The sequence below is a fragment of the Colobus angolensis genome, unplaced genomic scaffold (genome assembly GCF_000951035.1).
Source record: "Colobus angolensis palliatus isolate OR3802 unplaced genomic scaffold, Cang.pa_1.0 Scaffold372, whole genome shotgun sequence".
Classification (NCBI taxonomy): Eukaryota; Metazoa; Chordata; class Mammalia; order Primates; family Cercopithecidae; genus Colobus; species Colobus angolensis.
Genome location: NW_012117066.1, coordinates 1,485,394 through 1,511,725, shown reverse-complemented (window position 1 = coordinate 1,511,725; position 26,332 = coordinate 1,485,394). Strand labels below are relative to the sequence as shown.

General features: G+C 40.6%; 1 protein-coding gene across 1 annotated transcript in view; it reads right to left on the bottom strand.

Annotated features, from left to right (window-relative positions):
• ARIH1 (ariadne RBR E3 ubiquitin protein ligase 1) overlaps positions 1 to 26,332 on the bottom strand; it is a 125,752-nt gene that overhangs the window by 87,395 nt on the left and 12,025 nt on the right. The window contains exons 3-4 of the mRNA XM_011953830.1: positions 26,228 to 26,317; positions 3,628 to 3,695 (exon numbers count right to left, since the gene is read on the bottom strand). Of these exons, the coding sequence (XP_011809220.1) occupies positions 3,628 to 3,695; positions 26,228 to 26,317 (158 nt within the window). The remainder of the gene's footprint in view (positions 1 to 3,627; positions 3,696 to 26,227; positions 26,318 to 26,332) is intronic.

Below are 26,332 nucleotides of genomic sequence, written 5' to 3'. Positions count from 1 at the left end.
CTAGCCGGGCGTGGTGGCGGGCGCCTGTAGTCAGTCCCAGCTACTCGGGAGGCTGAGGCAGGAGAATGGCGTAAACCTGGGAGGCGGAGCTTGCAATGAGCTGAGATTCGGCCACTGCACTCCAGCCTGGGCGACAGAGCGAGACTCCGTCTCAAAAAAAAAAAGAAAAAGAAAAAAGTCATGAAGTGGTTCACACCTGTAATCTTATCCTAGCACTTTGGGAGGCTGAGGCGGGCGGATCACGAGGCCAACAGATAGAGATCATCCTGGCCAACACAGTGAAACCCCATGTCTATTAAAAATACAAAATTAGCTGGGCATGGCGGTGCACGCCTGTAGTCCCAGCTACTCGGGTGGCTGAGGCAGGAGAATCGCCTGAACAAGGGAGGCGGAGGTTGCAGTGAGCCAAGATCGCACCACTGCACTCCAGCCTGGCAACAGAGCGAGACTCTATCTCAAAAAAAAAAAAAAATGACAACCAAACTACTACCAGTCTTGTCACCAACAGTGAATGCAGAAGGCAATGTCTTGCATAAACATTCCAATCTAGAGTTTCCAACCTAGTCAATCTAGCAATCAAGTTTGAAGGAAAATTAAGCACATTATCAGAGCCACAGCAAGTAACAGCCTAAGAAAGTGTTATGTATCTAAGAATCAGAGGCTCCAACACAGGAGAAGAGTGATGCAAAGTCCATGGTTGAGAGCTATATGTAAGAGGCTTAGAGGGAAAGCCATCCTGATCACAAGAGCAAAATGAAGGGCTCCAAGGAGTATAAATAAACCCTAACCATCTTGCTACCAGAGTACTGTTCTTTGGAAGGTTCACAGCATTTGAAATTAGACCTGTTAAAAACAAAAAGTAACAGTAATCTTAATAAACTACTTGGAAGGTCATTGATATTTAGAAACCATAAAAATAAGCATTCAATGGTGTCACTTCAAAAATCAAGCTATAAGCAAATTAGTAAGATTTGGCTATAATCACAAAAGTATTTTGATAACATATAACTATAGCTGGCATAAAGTGGGGTTCTCCAGGATGGAGGAAAAAAAGGAAAGAGATAATGTCAAAAGGAAGAGACATTAAAGCTATAATTGTAATCATTATAAGACATAACATTTATATTTGCTACCACATGCATGTACTGTTTTTTCTTTCAAATAACAGACTGGAGAAAGAGCTACAATAATTATTTACATTAAATACCATTACTAGCTGGGCACAGTGGCTCATACCAACACTTTGGGAGGCCGAGGCAGGTGGATCACTTGAGATCAGAAGTTCGAGGCCAGACTGACCAACATGGTGAAACCCCATCTCTACTAAAAATACAAAAATTAGCCAAGTATGGTTGCATGCGCCTCCCAGCTACTCAGGAGGCTGAGGCAGGAGAATGGCTTGAACCCGGGAGGCAAAGGTCACAGTGAGCCGAGATCACACCACTGCACTCCAGCCTGGGTGACAGAGCAAGACTTCGTCTCAAAAAAAAAAAAAAAAAAATTATGAAAAGGTGCAAAGGATATAAAAAGGCAATTCAGAAAAATGTAAATTAAAACAACTAATATTTTCTTTACCTGATTAATAAAAATTTAAAGAATTCCCTTTTTTTTTTTTTTTTGAGACGGAGTCTCACTCTTGTTGCCCAGGCTGGAGGAGTACAGTGGCACGATCTTGGCTCCCTGCAACCTCTGCCTCCTGGGTTCAAGCCATTCTCCCGCCTCAGCCTCCCAGGTAGCTGGGATTTACAGGCATGTGCCACCACACCTGGCTAATTTTGTATTTTTAGTAGAGATAGGGTTTCGCCATGTTGGTCAGGCTGGTCTCGAACTCCTGACCTCGGGTGATCCACTGCCTCAGCCTCCCAAAGTGCGGGGATTACAAGCGTGAGCCACCATGCCGGACCAAGATTCTTAATTGTTGTCAGCAAGGGTATACAGAAAATAGTAGTTCACACACGTGTAAATACAAACTTGTAACTTTTGAAAACATTCAGCCTTCTTTACAAAAACTCTCTAAGGGAAGGGAAGAAGACACAAATATGAAGTGAATTAGATGTCCAACAATAGGAAAACTGATAAACTGATATGGTTATATTAGAAAATACCATACAATTTTTAAATCTATAGATTTAAAATTTCCTACTGCTGAAGGAAAAAATAGCAACTTGCAGAATAAGGTGGAATTGGAGCAGAAGTGAAAAAGCACAAATGTGCCTCATTTTTATTTTAAAACAAAACATTTTGGTTGCAGATTAAAGTCTATTGACATAAGAAAGCACCATTTTAAAAAGTCAAATCTTTCTGAGCAGTGATTTAGATCTAGTCAAGAAGTTCACATCTTCACCTCCTTAACACTCCCCTTTTGTGATCTATTAGTGGAGCATTAAATACCTAAATACATTTGGGAGAAGGTGCTAAATACCTTCAGTAGACTCAAAAACAGATAACTGAAAAGGTTTCCAAGACCAGCTGAAAAAAATCTTTAAAAATCCAAAACATTTTAACACTATTGATTTGAAACATTCCTACCATGGTATATTATGAAGCTTCACTTCCACATTCAAGAAACTAGATCTCCTCAATATAGTATATGGAATTTATAAAACTATTAACTAACATCAGCATTTGAGTCAGAATTTAGGCTGTGGTAAGATCTTAGGTTTTACAGCTAAGATTGCTGGCTGGAAAACCCAGCAATCTTTACTGGAAGAACAAATACACATTTTTATCTGACTTCATTTGGGAAGGCTTGAGAAGCACTCTACTAACCCATTCAGGAAAACACAGCCTCTTCAGAAGCATAACAGCATAGAAAATGATGCAAATATGTGCATCATTCCACTATAACTATAGCACTCGCTTTTCAGCCAATACTAGAATGACACATGCAACCTAACACTCAACCTTATAAGCCTTCCATTTCATCTTCAAGTGTTTACAATGTATGATTAAGTCTTAAACCTTGCCTGTAACTGATGTTTTAGGATTCGGTGTAAAAATGCTACTGCCCTCCCATCCTAACCCTGTTATTTTTTTTAAGCCAGAAATTGCTATTGTAACTGCTATCATTTAGCAAGTAAATTGATACAAATACTTAAGTAAATGGTACAAATATGTAAACAGAATTTCTTAATCGTCCTCATGGAAGTCAGCAAAATAACCGGAAGATTTAGATTATTTTCATCAAAATATTACAGAACCAGGAATATAAACATTAACACATTAATATACATACATAGCTCAATCTATCTTCTGTTTCTCCTCCCAGTTTACAAAATAGGATCCTTTATCATAGTTTCTGAAAATCAGCCAACTCCATCAATCAAATTAATACCATTAATATCCTCCATTTAATTATCTCTTCTATTATTCCACATCTTAAAGACAGTGGCAAATGCCATTTACTTTGTTGCCTAAGTGCCAAGCAGGCTTCTGGTTTAAAACATAATAATAAAATTGTGCCCTTTACAAGTATGTCACATTTGTCATGTCAGAACAAGCTTTCCCATAAAGATTTATAGGATAAATGATGTGCCCTTAAATAATGAGGTACTGGTTGCCAATGTCTGTGTGTATGTGTGTTTAATGGTCCTTTAATGACTTGTCTTTGGAATGATTCTGTCCTACCTTTGCTGCTGCAGCCCGCCTGTCCTTTGCATCACTGAATTCATACTTCTGGAAGTACCCAATATGCACTGTAACAGACAGATGGACAGATCAATGGGCCACAGCGGCAAAGGCCAAAGAGACACACTTGATAAAAATTAAAATCAAGGTATATAAAGGGGTGGGGAAAACCAGAAGAAAACACATCTATCTATATTCTATATTAAAATACCTGAACTTGGTATTTGCAACCATCCCATGCACATATCCAAATAAGTTATTCTTGATTATCACAACAGGCAAAATAAATCATTATTTTTAATACCAGTGACAGTTACAGATACAGCAGACACTTCTGTAACCAGGCCACACAGTTTCTTCAAATAGAGATTGCTCTTTGGTATATAAACTATCACATCCATAGAAGGCTTTCTGCACCAAAATTAAAATGGCAATTATTGCAAACAGGAAATTTCTACTGTGACACTAAGGTCCGTGTGCTTATATGTTTGTGTTTCAGCATGTTGCCATTCTATACTCCTGCCTTTATAAAAACAGTTGCTAGCACCACATCTAGATAAGACAATTTTGGGGGCTTAAAACAATATTTAACAGTATTATTTAGGTCAATTACCAAGCTATAACAGTAAGACATTTATATACAAAACTGCACAGTGGCTCAAGCTTGTAATCCCAACACTTTGGTAGGCTGAGGTGGGAGGACTGCTTGGAGCCAGGAGTTTGAGACCAGCCTAGGCAACAGACCCCATCTCTAAACAATATTTTTTTTAAATTAGGTGGGGTGATGTGTGCCTGTAGTCCCAGCTGCTCAGGAGGCTGAGGCGAAAGGATTGCTCGAGCCCAGGAGTTGAAGGCTGCAGTGAGCTGTGATCACACCACTGCACTCCAGCCTGGGTGACAGAAAAACAGTGTCTCTTTAGGAAAAAAATTGTAGGATATATTTTTGTATAATATATATATTTGTATATCATAGTTTATATATCATATATAGTTACATCTCAAGAAGCTTCTAAAAGCTATTTTTAAAAAACAAACCTTAAAACAATGTCTCAAAATTCTAGCTCAAGCCAGTATAAATATTGTGCTTTGACACAGAATTTTTTAACTGACATTAACCCATATACCCTGTCTGATCTGTCTTCACCAAGAGCTTACAATCATGAAAGAGCAATTTTAATTTAATCAAATGTTTTATTTTGCATGCATCTAAAATAAACTAGATCCATGCTACACGTTTAAGGAAGTTTCAGGAAACTTTTGTTTATAGGAGATCTAACCATTTGTCTATTCTTTTGTGTATAGGAGATCTAACCATTTGTATATTCTTTACTATTTTAACCCATCAAGAACATGGGCAAATAAAGAGACATGATAACCAAATGCAATCCATGATCCTTGACCGAAAGAAGAAAAACTATAAAAGACATATTGGACAAATGGGGAAAATTGAATTAGATTTTTTTTCTGTGACTTGAGATATACCATGAAATTAACTCTCAAAAGTAGTTCAGTGGTTTTGATTATATTCACAGAGTTGTGACATAGTTGTGTCAACCATTAATTTTAGAACATTTCATCACCCCTAAAAGAAACCCTATACTCATTAGCAGTCACTCCCCATTTCCCCCACTCAGCCTCTGACAACCACTGATCTACTTTCTATCTCTATAGATTTGCCAATTCAGGACATTTTGTATAAATGATATCACACAGTATGAGAGCTATCGTGACTGGTTAACTTCGCCACTTAGGCCTACAAGCTGAGAGCCTGTCATGAACACTGCCTAGGTCTGTTTTACTGAGGAAATGGAGAGCAACTATTAACTATTTACCAAGTTAGTTAAATGAAAGTTGCTTAAAGCTTCAACTATGCAATTACAATACTCACAGATGATGAAACAGAATTTATTAAAATCATATTACATACGAAGTCACAGAGCCGGTAAAAGGCAAAGCTGGAACTGAATGTGGTTCTAAATGATACCAAAGACTTAATCACCAAGTTTTTTTTTCCCCTAATAATCATTTCTCACTTGTATCTTGAATGCCTTCCCTCCTCCATTCCAGCCTTGCTAACCCATTTCTTTCACAAGTTATTCTAATGGATTACTCACTACTCTTCCAGTTTCCTAATCTCACCCTGTTCTCATTTATTTCCTATAGTACCAACAGAGCGGCCTTTTAAACTCTAATCCCTTATTAATTTAAAAGTTTAAAGTTGTTTCATATAGTCCTAGTGAATTAAGTCCATCGCAATAGCACTCACTATGCTAAAGGCTTTCATAAACTGATCACACGGCCTGTCTAGCACCAGGTCCTACCACTCTACTTCCCAGTAATTTCAGCAATATTCAATTCCTTATTGTTCATTCAACATACCAGAACTTCTTCCATTCCTCTTCCTCCTTTGTCTGGAATGCCACCTCTAACCCCATCTGCCTAGTAAGCTACTATTTATTTTTCAAGATTCAGCTTCCTTCCACTCCTACCAGCAAGTCAGTCCTCCCAGAGAACAGCATTAAATACTCCTTCTCGACCTTATGCTTCTACTGTGAAACATATCATCACATTGTACTTTATTTATAGATTATTTCTTAAAGAGTTATCCATTATCTGTATTCCCCCAGCAGTGTGGCAGCTAAAGAAATCTCAGCTGATAAAAATAAATCAAGTACTCAATTTACAAATGGTTCCCAATTAAACTGAAGCATTATTTTTAGGGACCCACTAACCTCAGAAATTTATAAAGTAACTATAATATGATATTTAGGATCTTATAAGAAATATAAAAATCAGGCTGGGAAAGGGTTCTGCATTTACGAGAAAAGTATTAAGACATCAACAATACTGTGAGGGAAGGAACCAGGTAGTTGAGGTATAAAGGCAGATATATGTGTTTTTTAAATCTTTTGTGCTTTTTGAATTTGAGCCAAGAAAATATATGTATGCATAGTCAAACAATAAAAAAATTTAAAATCCTTTTAAAAAGTTTATAAACAGTCACTCTTAGCACACTGAGACTGTTTCAACTTTAAAAAAAAAAAAATCTGAGGTTACGGAGAAGAGCTCAGTATACAACTTATTTCTATATTTTGTTTTGTACATAGAATGAAGAAAAACCTGATTCACAAAGATAAGTTTGCAACGCAATTTCAATATTCTTTGCTTAAAATGACCTAGAATCTTTAAAAAGGTAGTACGAAACATTTTATTCAGAGCTAACTAGTTAACTGTCTAGAAAGTGCTTTTATTTTTCTAAATTCTGAGTTGGAGGAAATACACAGAACTCAAAACTATTAATAAAATAGTAACATCAAGATGAATTACTTGGCCGGGTGCGGTGGCTCACGCCTGTAATCCCAGCATTTTGGGAGGCCAAGACGGGCGGATCACGAGGTCAGGAGATCGAGACCATCCTGGTTAACATGGTGAAACCCCATCTCTACTAAAAATACAAAAAAAAATTAGCCGAGCACGGTGGCGGGTGCCCGTAGTCCCAGCTACTCAGGAGGCTGAGGCAGGAGAATGGCATGAACTCGGGAGGTGGAGTGTGCAGTGAGTCGAGATCGCGCCACTGCACTCCAGCCTGGGCAACAGAGCGAGACTCCGTCTCAAAAAAAAAGATGAATTACTTATTAATTTGTTACTGCAAAACCCACCAACCCTTCAATATCTACAATGAGGGTATGAACAGATCTGCCTGGTATTTATTTAATTGAACAGGGTGTACATGTGCTGCTGTAGTGTTCTACCTTGTGTAACTTTGCCTGAAAAGACATGCACAGGCCTTGCTCCAAAATACCAGTGAAGAATAATCTTTCTAATCAACAATCCCTAAGAAGTAAACCCAGAATAAGCAGCAGCTTTATTCTGGGTTCTGACCCCCCAAAAAAAAGTTAGTCTGGATTAGGTTACTGCATTGCTAGTCTCCAATATGTTCAATAAGTCTTTAAAATTATAGAATGGCTATCATGAGAAGGATTAGAACCAGACAGGTTCAGGTAAAAAGCTACAGGAAGACAAAAATCAGAGTATGAAAGAACTCTAAATCAGAGCTGTTCAAATATTAAGTGTGCTCACTTCTGGAAGTGGCGTGAAGGTTTAGCCAGAGTAGACACTTAAGAATAGTCTACAGGACAACTTACCAGGGAGGTAGTACTTGATACGTGGTTGGCTAGGATAACCGTTAGGATCCTTCCAACCTTGTTAATCTGACTCTATGTGAATCAAAAACTGTGTTTACTGTGGTATGAATCAAAGATTAGGCAAGCTTACTGTTTCCTTAAATCTTCAAATATTGATTAATATTATACTTTCATTCCTAAGGGTGACTAGAAAACTTCTGTATATTTAAAAGTCCTACTTTCACCACTTTGGCTTTATAGCTGGGTAGAATGCAACATTATAATCAAGCTTCATACATTATCATATATCCTAAGGACCCAGCTATTATATTAATGCAATACGATTAGAGATTATTATTAAAAACAGATATTTTTAGGGCCAATGAAACGTAATTATTACATTTAAAAATTCTGTAACAAAACAGTGACTAAAATTATGTACATACGTTCTTTTCAAAGGAACATTTCCAAATTAAGTGACTAGTAATTTGAGCCTCACTCCCTAAGTTTCCCCCTTCATAAGAGGTGGTGAAGAGTAGGTTAAAAAGTAAACATATTTTCCCACATTTGAAGTTAAATGGCATTAGTAATAAGCTCACCCGAGAACTTTACTAAAGAACTATTTTCTTATTACCGAGCAAAATAAACTGGCTGTTCTCCCTTTAAAACAAGCATTTGTTATCTAGTGCGCCTCCATAACAGTTTCACGGTGCTATTCTTCCAGAATCTCTTGGTACTTCTTTCAGAAGAATGCTGGGTTTTGTGGACCACTAGTCTAAGTTTGTAACTTCATACATAAATCATGAACAAATTTTATGTAATATATATATTCTATTACTTTGGTCGAGTAGAATTATTTTTTATTAAACTTTGTGTTTTTAAATGCTAGAGTGGAAAACAGTAAATGTTGTAACAGCAATTTTGACTTGATATTTTCTTGAGGATGGTACATATGTAAGCTGTAAGGTCTTAAATGGGGTATGTAGTAGACTTCTGACTCTATTCCACTCTTTTTATCATTTATTTGGATTCAGAGGCCACAGCAATGAAGTCACAAGTCAGAGCCCACTGACTCAGCCTGTATAAGTCTGTCTTCTGGAGCACAGCAGGATGGAAAACGAGAGAATAGTTCCACAGAGGCAAACAGAAAATACCCAGCACACACAACAGTAACATTCAAACGTTTGTGTATATTTAATGATATAAAATACTGAGCTCCAACTCCAGCTATGAAAAGCTGGTTATTTAATTCCTCTATACCTCTAATTCCTTAATCACAAAATAGTAAAAATGTCACCTATTTCACGTAACAGTTTTGATAACTAAAGTTCCGTAAGACAACTGGTTAAGAGCAAAAAGTAGTTATGTTAGAGAATAAGGGAAGGGTTAATTCAGTGAATTCGGTAGAAGAGAAATGTGTACAATTCACAAAGGAAAAAAATAGGGATAGTACCAAGAATTATTTTTATCAATAATAAAATCAATCAGAAAATCCATTCTTATCTGACTTCTCAATGTCTATCAGCTATGTTCCAGGAACTTTGTGGGTACAATGGAAATACCAAAATTAATATACTGATCAAATCACCAAGAATTTCAGAGTCTATTTAGTAAGGGAATAAATGAGATAAGAGCTTTTTATTATAAAAGTATATACAAAATTCTGAGGCTCATAGGGAAAGATTCAAAGAAGAAACAATGTTTACAGTGGGTCCTTAAGTATGAATGGGTTTATGGGGGGGCGTAGGGGGAAAGCATTTGAAGCAAAGGAAAAAAACCTTACAAAGGCATACAGAAAATTTCCACAGGGAATATGATTATTATGCTATAATACAAGTAAGCATAAGGAAATGGCAGCTAAGGTAGATAGGGGCAAATTATGAAAAGCCTGATCTATCACGCTAATCTTTTCTTTTTCGAGACAAGAGTCTTGCTCTGTCATCCAGGCTGGAGTACACTGGCACGATCTCGGCTCACTGCAACCTCCGCCTCCCAGGTTCAAGCAATTCTCCTGCCTCAGCTTCCCGAGTAGCTAGGTTTACAGGAGCCCGCCACCACACCTGGCTAATTTTTGTACTTTTAGTAGAGACGGGGTTTCACCATGTTGGCCAGGCTGGTCTTGAACTCCTGACCTCAAGATCCACCTACCTCGGCCTCCCAAAGTGCTGGGATTACAGGTGTGAATAAATCTTTTATCCTAATCCGCACTGTTTAGTTACTGGGACTCAAAGGCTCAAAACATGTTTGGCTAAGTAGGTTCCTTTTAAGTTTCCTATCCTATTGGCTGGCCACATAACCACTCCTATCCCTGCTTCCTCTCCCACCCCTGCTTGTCATGAATGATAAAGATTTGATATGCTTCCTCAGACTATAGATTTAGGCCAAATATGAACATTTTTGAGACTACAGCACAGTGGTCAGTTTCCAACTTTTTGGCACTAAGGACTGGTTTCATGGAAGACAATTTTTCCATGAAATGGAGGGGGAGGGGAGTGGAGACAGACAATGACAACAATGAATATTCCACCTCAGATTATCGGGCATTAGATTCTCATAATAAGTGCCAACCTAGATCCCTCGAATGCACAATTTACAATAGGGTTTGCACTTCTATGAGAATCTAATGCCGTTGCCAATCTGACAGGAGGCAGAGCTCAGGTGGTAATGCTCGCTGGCTGCTCTACTACTGCTGTGCAGCCCAGTTCCTAATCAGGCCACAGCCTGGGGATTGGGAACCCCTGCTATAATAAACTGAGTAAGGTGACTAACTTGTAAAAGAAGGAGACTTCTTTTTTTTTTTTTTTTTTTTGAGGAGGAGACATTTCAGCATTCCCTGGAAAACATTCTTTTTTTTTTTTTTTTGCTAGAGATGGGGTCTCACTAAGTTGTCCAGGCTCGTCTCAAACTCCTTGGTTCAATCAATCCTCCTGCCTCAGTCTCCCAAAGTGCTGGGATTACAAGCATGAGCCACCGTACCTAGCCTCCCTGAAAAATCTGTGGTAACTACACGTATTACATTCACAAGGCTACAAAGGCTTCTTTTCCATTATTATCATCCTTTTCAGAGTTCTTTTCATTTTTCTGATTTTTTCCAAAGATAGCCTTCTAATAGCTTTTAACAGGACTCTACTTATCCACAAAGATCAATATTTTCATTTCCTAAAAACCAACTAGTTGCTTTAGAGGGCAAAGCTTTCCATAACCCACAGAGGTGCCAACATGTAACAAAAGTGAACCACACTAGGATTGACATTTTATAAAAATAACATTTCAAAAGACAAACTGGTAGTGTGCGGAATTTTAAGGTAACAGAATACGCTAAGATTCTCAACTGTGGAAACCTGCCCAGGGTAGGTCCAGAAACAAAACAAGTTCACAAGTCAAAAGCACACACAAATGTTTTTATTTTGAGACAACCACCATATTTCAGTATGCAGAAGTGCTTTATGCATACCTCCCGTTTTGTCACACAAGCAATTAAGATGTGTCCTTAAGAAATAAGACTTAGAAAACTAGTCATTTTTACTTCTTCATTTAGGATTAAGTGAAACCTATTTTTTTACTCTGAGTCAGTGATGGTGAAAAACATAGTGACTACTAGTATAGTTTGGTGCCACTGATATCTTTTGTACTAAGGTGCCAGTGGTTTTACCTTCTCACTGCCCTGCAACATCAGCACAAACGCCAGAACATTTAAAAAGGCAATTAGTGTCTTTCAGTTATTACTAAATAGTTTTGTTCTTATGGACCATACTTTGAAACTACTGTATTAAACTAATTCAACTGTCTTTTTTTTTTTTTTTTTGAGACATGGTCTCACCCTGTTGCCTAGGGCTGGAGTGCAATAGCACAATCTCGGCTTACTACAGCCTTGATTGACCTCCTGAGCTCAGCAATCCTCTTCTCCCACTTCAGCCTCCCAAGTAACTGACTACAGGCACATGCCACCAAGCCCAGCTAATTTTATTTATTTTTTGTAAAGAAAAGGTCTATGTTGCCCAGGCTGGTCTCAAACTCCTGGGCTCAAGCAATCCTCCTGCCTCAACCTCCCGAAGTGCTGGGATTGTAGGTGTGCGCCACTGCACCTGGGTGATTCAACTGTCTTTAACATCATCACTGTGTCAGTTTACATAAAGCGCCAGGGAACTATATGCAAATAATAAAGCTTCACCTAAAAGGCTGAATATTCAGGGGCCTTAAGAAGCTTGTCCTCTTGGAATTTAAACATTTCTTCTTTGCCATCTTCTTACACTATCACTTTGGCATTATCTAGAAATCATAAAATAATTTGTTAATGCCAGAAGAAAATCTTGTCTGGATCCCTTTGTTTACCACAAGGAAAAACTGAGAAAGCAACCATTTACCAGGCAAGGACAAACTTCAACAAATATTTACTGAGTTTCTTCTGTCAGAGACTCAGTGTACTATCTGCTATGGACACAAAGATGAAGGAGTTTTAGTTTTCACCTTCAAAACCCTCATATATAGCTAGAGGCTTGGATATAGGGATGGCTGTATCATAACCTCTTATAGGCTATACCAAATAACCACATGAAGCACTATCCAAACATAGATAAGGAAGCACAGGAAAGGTAGAGGAGGAGAACCTGAAAAGAGATGAGCTACCATGGCCAGCCTGAGCAGATGCTCAGTAGGAATATAACAGGCAGTTAAGAAAAGAAAGATAGCTGGGCACGGTGGCTCATGCCTGTAATCCCAATGCTTTGGGAGGCTGAGGTGGGAAGATCGTTTGAGTCCAGGAGGTCGAGATCAGCCTGGGCAACATGGCAAAAAATTGTCTCTACCAAAAACAAAACAAACAAACAAAAAATAAATGTAAAAATAACACAAAAAATTAGCCAGATGTGGTGGCAAGCAACTGTAGTCCCAGCTACTCAGGAGGCTGAGGTGGGAGGATCCTTAGGCCAAGGAGTTCAAGGCTGTAGTGAACCATGATCGTGCCACTGCACTCCAGCCTGAGCGATAGAGCAAAAACCCTGTCTCACGAAAAAAGTAAGAGAAATAAAAGAAAAGGTATCAAAAGAAAAGGGACGAGCATGAACAAAAGCATGAAAACACAAATACGTGTTACACAGTAAGGAATTACAAACAGTGCAACTGGCGGTGATAAGGGATGAGGAACAACAGCAGATGAGATTGAAAAAAATTAGCTATATTAAGATGGGGAAGACATGAATGCCACAGTAAGGAATCTAGGATAGACTTTTGACAGGAAGTCTCTTTTAGCAGGACTATTACATTTGTGTTTGGTAACAGAATGATACATTGGAAGCCTAGAGACAAGGAGGCAAAATAAAAAGGTCCTAAACTAGGATTGGTTAGTAAAAAGGATAGTAACAACATGAAACAAATTTCAGAGGTAACTTGATCAGGGATAATTGGATGTGGAAAATGAAGAAAAAAAAATTCAAAGATGACTCAAAACCCAAGAATGGTTCCCAGATAAGCCAATCAAAAGGGGGAAAGCCTCAAAGAGAGAAGGTATTAAATTTGAGTTTCAAGTAAGTTTCAGATAAATGTCTGTTCCAATGTCACAAATTCCAAGATAAATGTCCACATTAGTGGCTTTTACTTACAAATACATGCGAAGAATCAGGTAATACTTCTCAGCTTCTAGTTTAAACTTTATCCCTAAAAACACTGTACAACTGTGATTAGGAGGATATATTACCAGGTAATTAGAGTCAGTTAATATCTGAGTTATAAGTATGACAGTTTCAAAGGCAATGGCAAAGCAAGCCTGGGGATAAGTGTCTAGGATGATAGTTATTCTTAGCATTGTCTAAGCAAATGTCTCAGTAACAAGAAAATCTTACCTAATACTTCATTACCTGCTCTGTTTTTTGCCAAAATGTATTGTAAGGGCACTTCTGACACTTTTAAGTGGAACAGAGCAAAAAAGGAAAGCACAATACTACAGAAGAGTATTTACATACAAAAAATAAATAACAGGAGACAACTCCTGAATATTTGGCATTTTTCATTTAAATCTTCAAACTTTTGGCCTTAAAACCAAAATTGTCAAGCTGGACACAGTGGTTCATGCCTGTAATCTCAGCACTTTGGGAGGCCGAGGAGGGCGGATGACCTGTAGTCAGGAGTTCGAGACCGGTCTGGCCAACACAGTGAAACCCTGTCTCTACCAAAAAACACAAAAATTAGCCAAGTGTGGTGATGCATGCCTGTAATCTCAGCTACTTGGGAGGCTGAGGCACGAGAATCACTTGAACCCAGGAGGCAGCGGTTGCAGTGAGCCAAGATCATGCCACTGCACTCCAGCCTGGGTGACAGACTCTGTCTCAAAAAAAAAAAGTGATTTTTAAAAATGGAAAAAAAAAAAAAATAGGGCTCTAGAAAGCTGATTTGTCAGAGCAGATGTTAGAGCAACAAGGATTTTTTAAGCCACCTTCTGAGATAACATACTGTCCATCAACTAATTGGGCATCAACTATACCCCAAGCTGCATCAAATGAGACACTACAGCAGTCCCCTTCATCCTCAGGGAACACGTCCCAAGACCCTCAGTGGAAACTTGGAAGTGCAGATAATACCGAACTTATACATGCTATGTTTTTTCAATCTGATAACAGTTAAGTGACCAGCCGAGGCCAGTAGAAGCAGGTAGGTAGTCTACATACTGCTACATACTGGATAAAGGGATGATTCACATCCTGGGTGGGATGGTGAGCGATTTCATCACACTACTCAGAATGGTGTACAATTTAAAACTTACAAATTGTTTCTTTCTGAAATTTTCTATTTAATATTTTCAGACTGCTGCACACCTCAGGTAACTGAAACCTTGAAAATTGAAACTGCAGATAAGGGGAAACTAGATGACCACCTATCACTAGGCAAATGACAATTTAGGAAAAAAAATAAAAAATTTAGGAAGAAACAAATTATAAGTGATTATAGAAATCTATTGACTCTATAAAAGTTGCTCGACAGCTTTTTAAAAAAATATACATGAGGCGGGGGCCGGGCGCGGTGGCTCACACCTGTAATCCCAGCACTTTCGGAGGCCAAGGAGGGTGGATCACAAGGTAAGGAGATCGAGACCATCCTGGCTAACACAGTGAAACCCCGTCTCTACTAAAAATACAAAACAATTAGCTGGGCGTGGTGGCGGGTGCCTGCAGCCCCAGCTACTCGGGAGGCTGAGGCAGGAGAATGGTGTGAACCCGGGAGGCGGGGCTTGCAGTGAGCTGAGAACGCACCACTGCACTCCAGCCTGGGCAACTGAGCAAGACTCAGTCTCAAAACAAACAACAACAACAAAAAAAATGAGGCTTTTTAAAACACAGAAAATAATGCAAGGACCACCACTACTACCATCTCCGTGGGCCCCAAAGGATCCAGTCACTCCAGGTTTAGAAGCAGCCTGATTACTATCTTGCCCAGCAATGTCAGCCTAAATAAATTCTCATTCTATTTATCCCATCATTTAATGAAAACAATTAACCTATTTATACAAAGTTATATAGTAATATAGTGTCAAGATCAAAGGATGAGTTGTGTATATAGTCAATAATTTAGCAAAGTTATGGCCTATGATACTATGCCTATTATAAGAAAGACAGTGATTACCTAAAAGGAATGACTGAGGAAAGGGGAGGTGATTAACCTTAGGAAGAAAAATTTTTCCTTCAGGATTCCAAAATGATAGTTATATAAAAAACAAAACCATTCAGGGTGCTACCAGTACTAAGAACAATGAGTGAAAGCTAATATGGAAGTAGATTTTATTTCCATTTAAAAAAAAAATCAATAGGCAAACACTGGATTGAGATGCATCACAAAATAGCTCACTGTTATTTACTTGCAGTTAAGCAGAGACAGCAGTGTTTTAGAAAGATTTCTTACAAAAGCAGGAGCTCTCAACCCTGGCTGTGCATTAAAACAATCCAGGAAAGATTCTTGTTTAATGGCAATGCCTGGCCCAAAGCCCCCAGAGACCCACTTACTTGGTATGCAGTAGGGCCTGGGTGCCCACATTTTTAAAAATCCCCAGGTAAGAAAATCTGAGTAAGATCACTAGATCACATCGATGTCATTATCCTCATTGTGATACTGTGCAAGATGTTTCGCAAGATACTGTTTTTATAAGATGTTACTATTGCAGAAAAATCGGTAAAGAGTATGTGGGATTCAATGCAATACCACTTTAGTCCCACCAAGAATGGTCATCATCAAAAAATTAAAAAATAACTGATGTTGTCATGGATGCAGTGAAAATGGAACACTTCTACACCGCTGGTGGGAATGTAAACTAGTACAATCACTATGGAAAACAGTGTGGAGATTCCTTAAAGAACTAAAAGTACAACTACTATTTAATTCAGCAATCACACTATTGGGTATCTACCCAGAGGAAAAATCATTATCTGAAAAAGATACTTGCACATGCCATTTAGAGCGGTACAATTCGCAATTGCAAAAATGGGGAACCAGCCCCCAAATGCCCACCAATCAACAAGTGGATAAAGAAACTGGTGTGTGTGTGTGTGTGTGTGTGTGTGTATATATATACACACACACATATATATATATATATATATATATATATATATATATATGATGGAATACTACTCAGCCATAAAAGGGAATGAGCTAATGGCACTTGCAGCAACCTGGATGGGATTGGAGACTACTATTCTAAGAGAAGTAAATCAAGAACAGAAAACCAAACATTGTATGTTCTCACTCCTAAGTGGGAGCTAAGCTATCAGGATGCAAAGGCGTAAGATTGATATAATGAACTCTGGGGACTCGGGGGAAAAAGGTGAGAAGCAGGTGAGAGATAAAACACTACAAACTGGGTTCAGTGTATATTGCTCAGATGATGGGTGCACCAAAATCTCACAAATCACCACTAAAGAATTTACTCATATAATCAAATACCACCTCTTCCCGAATAACCTAGGGAAATAAAATTTTTTTGGAAAAAAGAGTATGTGGGATTTTTGCATTATTTCTTGCAACTGCATGTGAATCTACAATTTTTTTTTTTTTTTTTGTGATGGAGTTTTGCTCTTATTGTCCAGGCTGGAGTGCAATGGCACAATCTCAGCTCACTGCAACCTCTGCCTCCTGCGTTCAAGTAATTGAACCTCCCGACTAGCTGGGATTACAGGCGCCCACCACCACGCCTGGCTAATTGTTGTATTTTTTTTAGTAGAGACAGGGTTTCATCATGTTGGCCAGGTTGGTCTCGAACTCCTGACTTCAGGTGAACTGCCTGCCTCGGCCTCCCAAGTATTAAGATTACAGGCGTAAGCCACCGTGCCCGGCCGTGAATCTACAATTTTCTATTTAAAAAAGAGTAATGAAAAAAATCCCCAGGTGATTCCATTACGTAGCTAGAGTTAAAAAATAAAAAAAAAATAAAAAAATTCAGTAAACTGGAGACTCTCAAATTCCTACCAATTCTGAGACTACAAGCTATTTTAAACTTAAGCCACTGAAAGGTTATTAGGAATGTTTATCATTTACAGATATGCTTTGCAAAGACAAATGTAAATAGTTTATGGTTAATCCAAAATAAAAAATCCAACACACTATGTTCTCACAATAGTATACAAAAAGATTGGATAGAAAGGCATTATACAACAGCTGTAATTTACCTCTGAGAGAGAGAGACACAAACAGCCAGCCTCTAAGATGGCCCCCAAAGACCCCTGCCTCCTGGTCTTCACATCTTTGTATAATCCCCTCCACTTGCACATGGGCTGGATTTAATTATTCACTGATAGTAAATAAAATATTGCAAAGTGATGCGACGTTACTTCTAAGACTAAGTTATAAAAAGAATGTGGCTTCCATCGTATCAGCCTTCTCTCTCAGATCCCTCACTCTGGAGGAAACAAGCTACTGTGTTGTCAGCCACTTTATGCAGAGGCCCACATGGCAAGGAACTGGTATCTCTGGGCAACAACCAGCCAGTGAAAATCTGGCCTGGTCACAGCCAAATGAGTGAGCTTGGAAGGGGAAGCTTCCCCAGTCAAGCCTTGAGAACTGCTACCCAGGCCAGACACGGTGGCTCATGCCTGTTAATCCCAGTATTGCAGGAGGCTAAGGCAGGCAGTTCCCTTGAACTAAGGTGTTCAAGAGCAGCCTCGGCGATATGGCAAAACAAAAAAATACCGGTCTCTACCAAAAAAAACCCACACACACACAAAAATAAGCTGGGGCGTGGTGGTGCATACCTGTAGTCCCAGTTGCTCAGGAGGCTGAGGTAAGAGATCACTTGGACTCAACAGGTGAGGGTTGCCATGAGCTGAGATTATGCCATTGCACTCCAGCCTGGGCACTAGAGCAAGCCTCTGTCCTCAAGAAAAAAGAGAGAGAGAACTGCTACCCAGCTGTCACCTTGGCTGCAGCCTTGTAAGAGACCATAAGCCAGAGGCCCCCAGGTAGGCTGCATCCAGAATTGTGACTCACAGAAACTATGATATAATAGATCCTTGCTGTTTTAAGCCGCTAAGTTTTGGGATAACATAAGGCAAAAGATAACTAATCTATATAGTTACCACAGGTCAACCCCAAAAGAAAGGAATCTAATCTGATGACTTCTGCTTACCTTTCATCATAGTCTTTAATCTCCCAAGTTCTACATTATTATCCAGCATTTTAAAACTCCGTTCTACTTTAGCTACCTTCATTACTCAAAAACTCTCCTCATTCTCACCTCATTCAATTCCTTAGAATGACTTCCTCTTTTTTATCCACCCAAATCCTAGCCATCTTTGACAACACATACAGGCATCTCTTCCATGCATACCTATTACTATCCACTTACTTAAATTACTCACTAACCTAACTAACAGCTTGGTGTTAATTCTAAGAGACTGTCAACTCCTTAAGCATAAGTCTTCTCATATTCCTTTAAACAGGACTTCGTATCTATCCAGGACTTTGTATCTCTTCCAGCATACTAATAAATTAGAAAACTCAATGTTCTACATTAAAAAAAATCTAGGAGTGGAAGGGAAATCAAGAACTCCAATGGGCTGGGCGCGGTGGCTGAAGCCTGTAATCCCAGCACTTTGGGAGGCCGAGACGGGTGGTCACGAGGTCAGGAGATCCAGACCATCCTGGCTAACCCGGTGAAACTCCGTCTCTACTAAAAAACACAAAAAACTAGCCGGGCGAGGTGGCAGGCGCCTGTAGTCCCAGCTACTCGGGAGGCTGAGGCAGGAGAATAGCATGAACCCGGGAGACAGAGCTTGCAGTGAGCTGAAATCTGGCCACTGCACTCCAGCCTGGGCGACAGAGCGAGACTCCGTCTCAAACAAAAAACAAAAAAAAAGAACTCCAATCTAGAATGTCAGATGTCACTACTTTGGTTTGTATATTTGCAAAAACTGGCCGGGCACAGTGGCTCATGCCTGTAATCCCAGCACTTTGGGAGGCCCAGGCGGGTGGATCACCTGAGGTCAGGAGTTCAAGACCAGCCTGGCCAACATGGTGAAACCCCGTCTTTACTAAACATACAAAAGCAGCCAGGCATAGTTAGTGGTGGGCGCCTGTAATCCCAGCTACTTGGGAGGCTGAGGCAGGAGAATCGCTTGAACCCAGGAAGTGGAAGTTGCAGTGAGCTGAAATGGCACCACTGCCACTCCAGCCTGGGCGAGAGAGAGAGAGACTGTCTCCAAAAAAAAAAAAGGAAGGAAGGAAGGAAGGAGGGAAGGAGGGAAGGAGGGAGGGAGGGGAGGGGAGGGAAAAGAAAAGAAAAGAAAAGAAAAAAAAAAGAAAAGAGAAAATACTGAGTAAAGACCACCTTAGCTGAAGGACAGCAACTATGATGACAAACACCTTCCAACCCTATCGATTAGCCTAGTGTTGCTGAGGTTCTGGAAATTTTCTCATTACTGTTTTTTCTTTTTTTTTTAAAGCAGAGTCTCCCTCTATCACCCAGGCTGGAGTGCAGTGGCGCGATCTCAGCTCACTGTAGCCTCCACTTCCCAGGTTCAAGCAATTCTCCTGTCTCAGTCTCCCAAGTAGCTGGGATTACAGGCACGCACCACCACACCCAGCTAGGGTATCACCATATTGGCCAGGCTGGTCTCAACCTCCTAACTTCAAGTGATCTGCATGGCTCAGCCTCCCAAAGGGCTGGGATTATAGGCATGAGCGACCATGCCTGGCCCCCTATTATTAGTTTCTTAAACAATTTACCTTGCCTCATTAACCCACCTCTGTAGTAATCTATCACTACACATAACACACAGAGAAACACTACTGTTAAATTTCAACTACATCAGCAGTTCTCAAACTTTAGCTTGCATCACCATCACCTAGAGGGCTTGTTAAAACAGCCAGACCCCATCTCCAGAGTTTGATTCATAGGACTACTGCTATAGCAATTCAACAAGTCAGTGTAATTTAAACTTACAGCTCAAGGAGATAAGCTGGGAAAATCTAGTCCAAGAGGAATAAATCTAAACTGTACCAAACACTTCAGTAACTTCAAAACACGTGTGCCTGCACACATCATGCACAGGCTTGTACATCCTCTTCCTCCTCTCCCAATTAATGAATTTAACCACAATATGCACACCTGAATTCAATTTCTTGGAAAAAATGAACATCTCCAATTAACTGAGGTTTTTAAAATGTTAAACAAACAAAACGCTTAATGTAAAAAAGGACCAATCCAGTAATTCAACTCCCTCATTTTCAGTCCCAGATTAAAAACAAAACAACGCCAGGCAGCGTGGCTCCTGTGATCCCAGCACTTTGGGAGGTCAAGGCAGGCAGATCACCTGAGGTCGGGAGTTTGAGACCAGCCTGACCAACATGGAGAAACCCCATCTCTACTAAAAATACAAAATTAGCTGGGCGTGGTGACATATGCCTGTAATCCTAGCTACTCAGAAGGCTGAGGCAGGAGAATCGCTTGAACCTGGGAGGCAGAGATGAGCTGAGATCGCGCCATTGCACTCCAGCCTGGGCAACAAGACAGAAACTCCATCTTAATAAAAAAAAAAAAGTTTGGCTGGGCACCATGGCTCACGCCTGTAATCCTAACACTTTGGGAGGCCAAGGTGGGTGGATCATTTGAGGTCAGGAGTTCGACACCAGCCTGGCCAACATGGTGAAACCTTGTCTAAAATACAAAAATTAGCTTGGTGTGGTGGTGCATGCCTGTAATCCCAGTTACTTGAGAGGCTAAAGCAGGAGAATTGCTTGAACCCTGGAAGTGGAGGTTGCAGTGAGCCGAGACGGGGCCACTGCACTCCAGCCTGGGTGACACAGTGAGACTCGTATCAAAAAAAAAAAAAAAAATTGAAGGTTCTGAGATACTAACTAGACAGAGAAAAAACCAGGGCTATCACTGACTCCCCAACCAGTAAATAATATGCTAGAATAGTACACTGCCTTCCTTAGTTTAGGCTTGCAACCTCAACTTTGAGGTTCTTTAATTAAATCTCTTAAATAGGTGAAACAAAGCTTTCGAACCAACAGCCAACAGAAAATTTCTTCAGTAAGGCTTAGATACTTTAATGAGTTATTTGGCTCGGCACAGTGGCTCACACCTGTAATCCCAGCACTCTGGTAGGCCAAGGCAGGCAGATCATGAGGTCAAGAGATTGAGACCATCTGGCCAACATGGTGAAACCCAGTCTCTACTAAAAATACAAAAATTAGCTGGGCGTGGTGGCATGTGCCTGTAGTCCCAGTTTCTCAGGAGGCTGAGACAGGAGAATCGCTTGAACCCAGGAGGCAGAGGTTGCACTGAGCCAACGTCGCACCACCACTGCTCTCCAGCCTGGCAACAGAGCAAAACTCTGTCTCAAAAAAAAAAAAAAGTTATTTAGCATAATAAATCTTATAAAAGCAAGATACCTATCCACTGTTTTTTATACCTCCTCTCTGACCACTCACATTCAACAGTCCCAGCGCCATATTCCTCTCGGCACACACTCTAAATAAGGTACAGGTTGAGTATCAGAAGATTCTCAGATTTGGAATATTTAATTATACTTACAATCAGCATCCCTAAACTGAAAATCCGAAATCCGAAATGCTGCAATGAGAATTTCCTTTGAACATCACATCAGTGCTCAAAAAGTTTTGGATTTCCAGGCCTATCACTTTGAGAGGCTGAGGTTCAAGGAGCGCTTGAGGCCAGGAGTTTGAGACTGGCCTGGGCAACAAAACAAGACCCTGTGTCTCTACAAAAAAGGAAAAAAATTAGCCAGGAGTGGTGCCACACACCTATAGTCCTAGCTACTCAGGAGGCTGAGGCAGGAGAAATCACTTTAGCTCAGGAGTTGGAGGTTGCAGTGAGCTATGATCTTGCCATTGCACTTCAGCCTGGGCAACAAAACAAAGTGATTTCAGAGCATTTCAGATTTTTTGATTAGGTATACCCAATCAGTGCTCCTAAGAGCTGCTGCTCTTCTCACTCACTCTGTCTGAGTCAAAATCGTGACAGTGGATTAACTATCACTATTTCAGTGGTTTTAGAACTATCACTAGAAGTCTAAAATACAGAGATGCTCAGGTTCCACCTCAGACTTCATTAATGAGTAGGAGTCTCTGGAAGTGGAGTCCAAGGACCTCCTTGGCAAGAAGCATATTAGGCAAGAAGCATATCCTCTGCTTAACATAGTGCCTGGCATACTTAGAAAGCACATCAACATCTGCTGGACACTGTTGTGGAAATACAAAATGGCAAGTTTAAATACTCCCAACTGCAGAATTGAACAGGGTTTGTTTAATAATTTACCTAGCTACTTATACAGTTACATTAGAAAACCACTTTTTAGGCTGGGCACGGTGGCTCACGACTGTAATCCCAGCACTTTGGGAGGCCGAGTTGTGTGGATAACCTGGAGTCAGGAGTTCAAGACCGGCCTGGCCAACATAGTGAAACCCCCTCTCTACTAAAAAATACAAAAATTAGCTGGGTGTGGTAGTGCACACCTGTAATCCCAGCTACTTGGGAGGCTGAGGCAGGAGAATTGCTTGAACCCAGGAGGCGGAGGTTCAGCCTGGGCAGCAGAGTGAAATTCTGTCTCAAAAAAAAAACCCTGGCCAGGCATGGTGGCTCACACTTGTAATCCTGGCACTTTGGGAGGCCAAGAAGGACAGATCACTTGAGGCCAGGAGTTCGAGACCAGCATGACCAACACGGCGAAATCCCGTAACACAAAAATCATCTGGGCCTGGCGGCAGGTGCCTGTAATCCCAGATACCGGGGTGGAGGCAGCTGGGGCAGGAAAGACTGAGGCAAGGGTAATCTCTTGAACCTGGGAGGTGGAGGTTGCAGTAATCTGAGATCAGGCCACTGCACTCCAGCCTGGGTGACAGAGTAAGACTGTCTCCAAACAAAACAAAACAAAAAACTCTGATTTTTTTTTTCCCTTAAAAGCTGAAAAGGCAAGCTAGGTAGTCACAAAGGATTTAAATAAAAGACCAAATTAGCCGGGTGCGGTGGCTCAAGCCTGTAATCCCAGCACTTTGGGAGGCCGAGACGGGCGGATCACGAGTTCAGGAGATCCAGACCATCCTGGCTAACACCGTGAAACCCCGTCTCTACTAAAATATACAAAAAACTAGCCGGGCGAGGTGGCGGGCACCTGTAGTCCCAGCTACTCGGGAGGCTGAGGCAGGAGAATGGCGTGAACCCGGGAGGCGGAGTTTGCAGTGAGCTGAGATCCGGCCACTGCACTCCAGCCTGGGCGACAGAGCGAGACTCCGTCTCAAAAAAGAAAAAAGACCAAATTAAATATATTAGTTTGTTTAATTTGGTCTTTTATTTAAATGTTAATCGGGAAAGTACAGAAAGCCAGAAAACCAAGAGTTTTCTGAAAGAAAAATAAAGTTGACTTATTTGAAGACCAAACCTAACCTGCAGATACCCACAAATAACAGTATTTATGCTGTTGCCCAGAACTCCTCTCCCAGAAAAAGTAATCAAATTCCCAAGGAAACACTAAATTAATTTGGTGATCTTTTTACATTTCAAACTTTTTCACCTGCTAATGTATCTTACCTGATTTCATACTGAAAATTAGAACTGGAAAGAGGGAATTTAAATTTTTAAGAATTAACAGTAAACTCTCTAATGCAAACTAAGTAAAATTCAGTGTTTATCAAACCAACATTAAAAACCTAGATAACTGCTATTTCCAACCTCTATTAATAGAAAGAAGTCTTACAAACCAGTAAAAGAGAAATATCCCAAAGAGGGGCAATGGGCAAGAGAGGATAAAATGAGCAAAAAGCAAGTGGCAATTTAAAAAAGAAATACCAAGCCCAATAAACGAAAGTTCAATTTCACCAGGTTTTTTTTTTGCCCATCAAATACTGGTTGGGAAAACCAGCATAACTTTTCCGAAAGCAATGTGGTAGTATGTATCAAATGCATTGAAAATGAGCAAATTCTTTTGACTCAGCAATTCACTTTATCCCAAGAAAGTAAGAACACTCAAAGACTGACCTATAATAATATTTTAAATGTTTATAAAAGCCAGAAACTAGAAAATAAAAAGGAAGGCAAATCACAGACTGATTAAATAAATCAGTTTGGATCGATAATCACGTAAGTTCTCGAAAAACTTACTTGGCAGAAGGTTGTTCAGAGGATTTTTGTAATGTTTTTCCACTGAAAACACAGAACATACAGTACGGTTCCACTGTTATTAATGTGGAACCATATTAGTAGCTATCCAAAGGTCTAGAAAAATAACTACAGTTGACATTTTGGTGTAGGTCTCTGGGTGGCAGGCTTGTTTTGTCTTTTTATTTTTTCTTACCTAATCAGATTTGTCTTACACATGCATCTTCTACAGGCCGGGCGCAGTGGCTGAAGCCTGTAATCCAGCACTTTGCCAGGACGAGGAGGGCGGATCACGAGGTCAGGAGTTCGAGACCAGCCTGGCCAGCATGGTGAAACCCATCTCTACTAAAAATACAAAAAATTAGCTGAGCATGGTGGCGCACGCCTGTAGTACCAGCTACTGGGGAAGCTGAGGCAGGAGAACTGCATGAATCCGGCAGGCGGAGGTTGCAGTGAGCTGAGACTGCGCCATTGAACTCCAGCCTGGGAGACACAGCGAGACTCCGTCTCAAACAAAAAAAAATTATCTTCTACAATCCTCAACTTCCTTCTTAGACTGTGTTCTCTATATTAAAAAATTAAGACTTCCACTATTTAGTAATGGCACTAGGTATCAGAGATTTTTCTATTATGTAAAACGCTGTATTCAAACAGTGCCTGAATAGATGATTCAATTTTTAAAACTGTTACTTATATTACTATAAAAATCTGTTAATAATAGAAAGTCAACGAGTTGACAGTGACATACTTCTAATTTGTCAATGAATATTTAGCCAACCAATTTAAGTTAAAAAAGAAATGATGACTGACAAGCAAGAGGCAATAGTAAGTAACGCGCTGCTCATATACGTTTCCTTCCAGGTTTTCTAGAAGTTGCACTAAATCAAGCTTCATTGTTATTCTTCGGCCATATCCCTGATACCTCAGGAAAAGTGAGGTTTTTTCCCCCAAACAAATGAAGATTTTTGATTTTCTAAAGCTCAAAAATGCAAAATCTGACGCATATGGTTCACTGAGATGTGGTTATCAACTTACACCAAGCCTAACTTACCACAAAATAGAAAATATCAGAGAAAGGAGTTCACAAGCAGAAAGTCTCTTCTTTCTAACTCACAGTAGGGTCTTGTCCAATATTAGACAACACTGCGTTTTGTTGCTGTTTTAGCTAAAAGGATGGGTATGCAATATGCAGTAACTATTCCAACAGCTTCAAGCAAGTCATATGCTACGACTAGAAAAAGTAGCAGTTAGGTCCCAAACAGCAAAAATGTAAAAAAGATGTAAGCAGAAGCCTCATCATCTGAAAAGAAGGCCCATCAGCACCTCTTCCGAGAAATAGTTCCCTTCCCCCACCTTTAAGTAGGCACTTGAGACTGCCAAGATCCATTTCTTTATTAACTGGTGCCCACTTGGGGCAACTGTATACCAAGCTGCTCTAAGGCCTACTCTAATCCCTTCCAAAAGTGCTCAAATGAGGCTAAGGCCGGGGTAACCCTTGTCGGGGCCCAATTCTTCCTGATTCCTCTTCCCCACCCCACCTCCTCCGCCCCGCCCCAGTAGGCGCTCGCCCAGCCAGAGAAAGGACACCGGGCCCACGGACTGGCAGAAATTGCCCGCAAGAGAAGGCTTAGGCGGCCGAAGGCCTCCGCCATAGCAGGACTTGGGAAGCACCGCCCCCAGCGTACCTCCCCACACCCGGCTAATCGGCGAACCTCTGCTTTCGACACCCTCTATCCCCAGCGGAGGCAGCGGAGAAGACAAGGCCGGGAGGCACCGGGCTGGGCTGCGCACCAGGCCCAGGCCTGTCCCTTGGGACCGCGCGTGCCGCCTGAATCCGCTTCCCCGTCGAGCCCGGTCCAGCTGGCGCGGCGGCCACCCTCACCTGGATGACCTCGTTGACCTCCCGGATACATTCCACCATGTGTTGTAGAATCTGCTCGGCCGTGAGCACCTCGTAGCGGTAATCCTCCTCCTGCTCGTGCCCCGG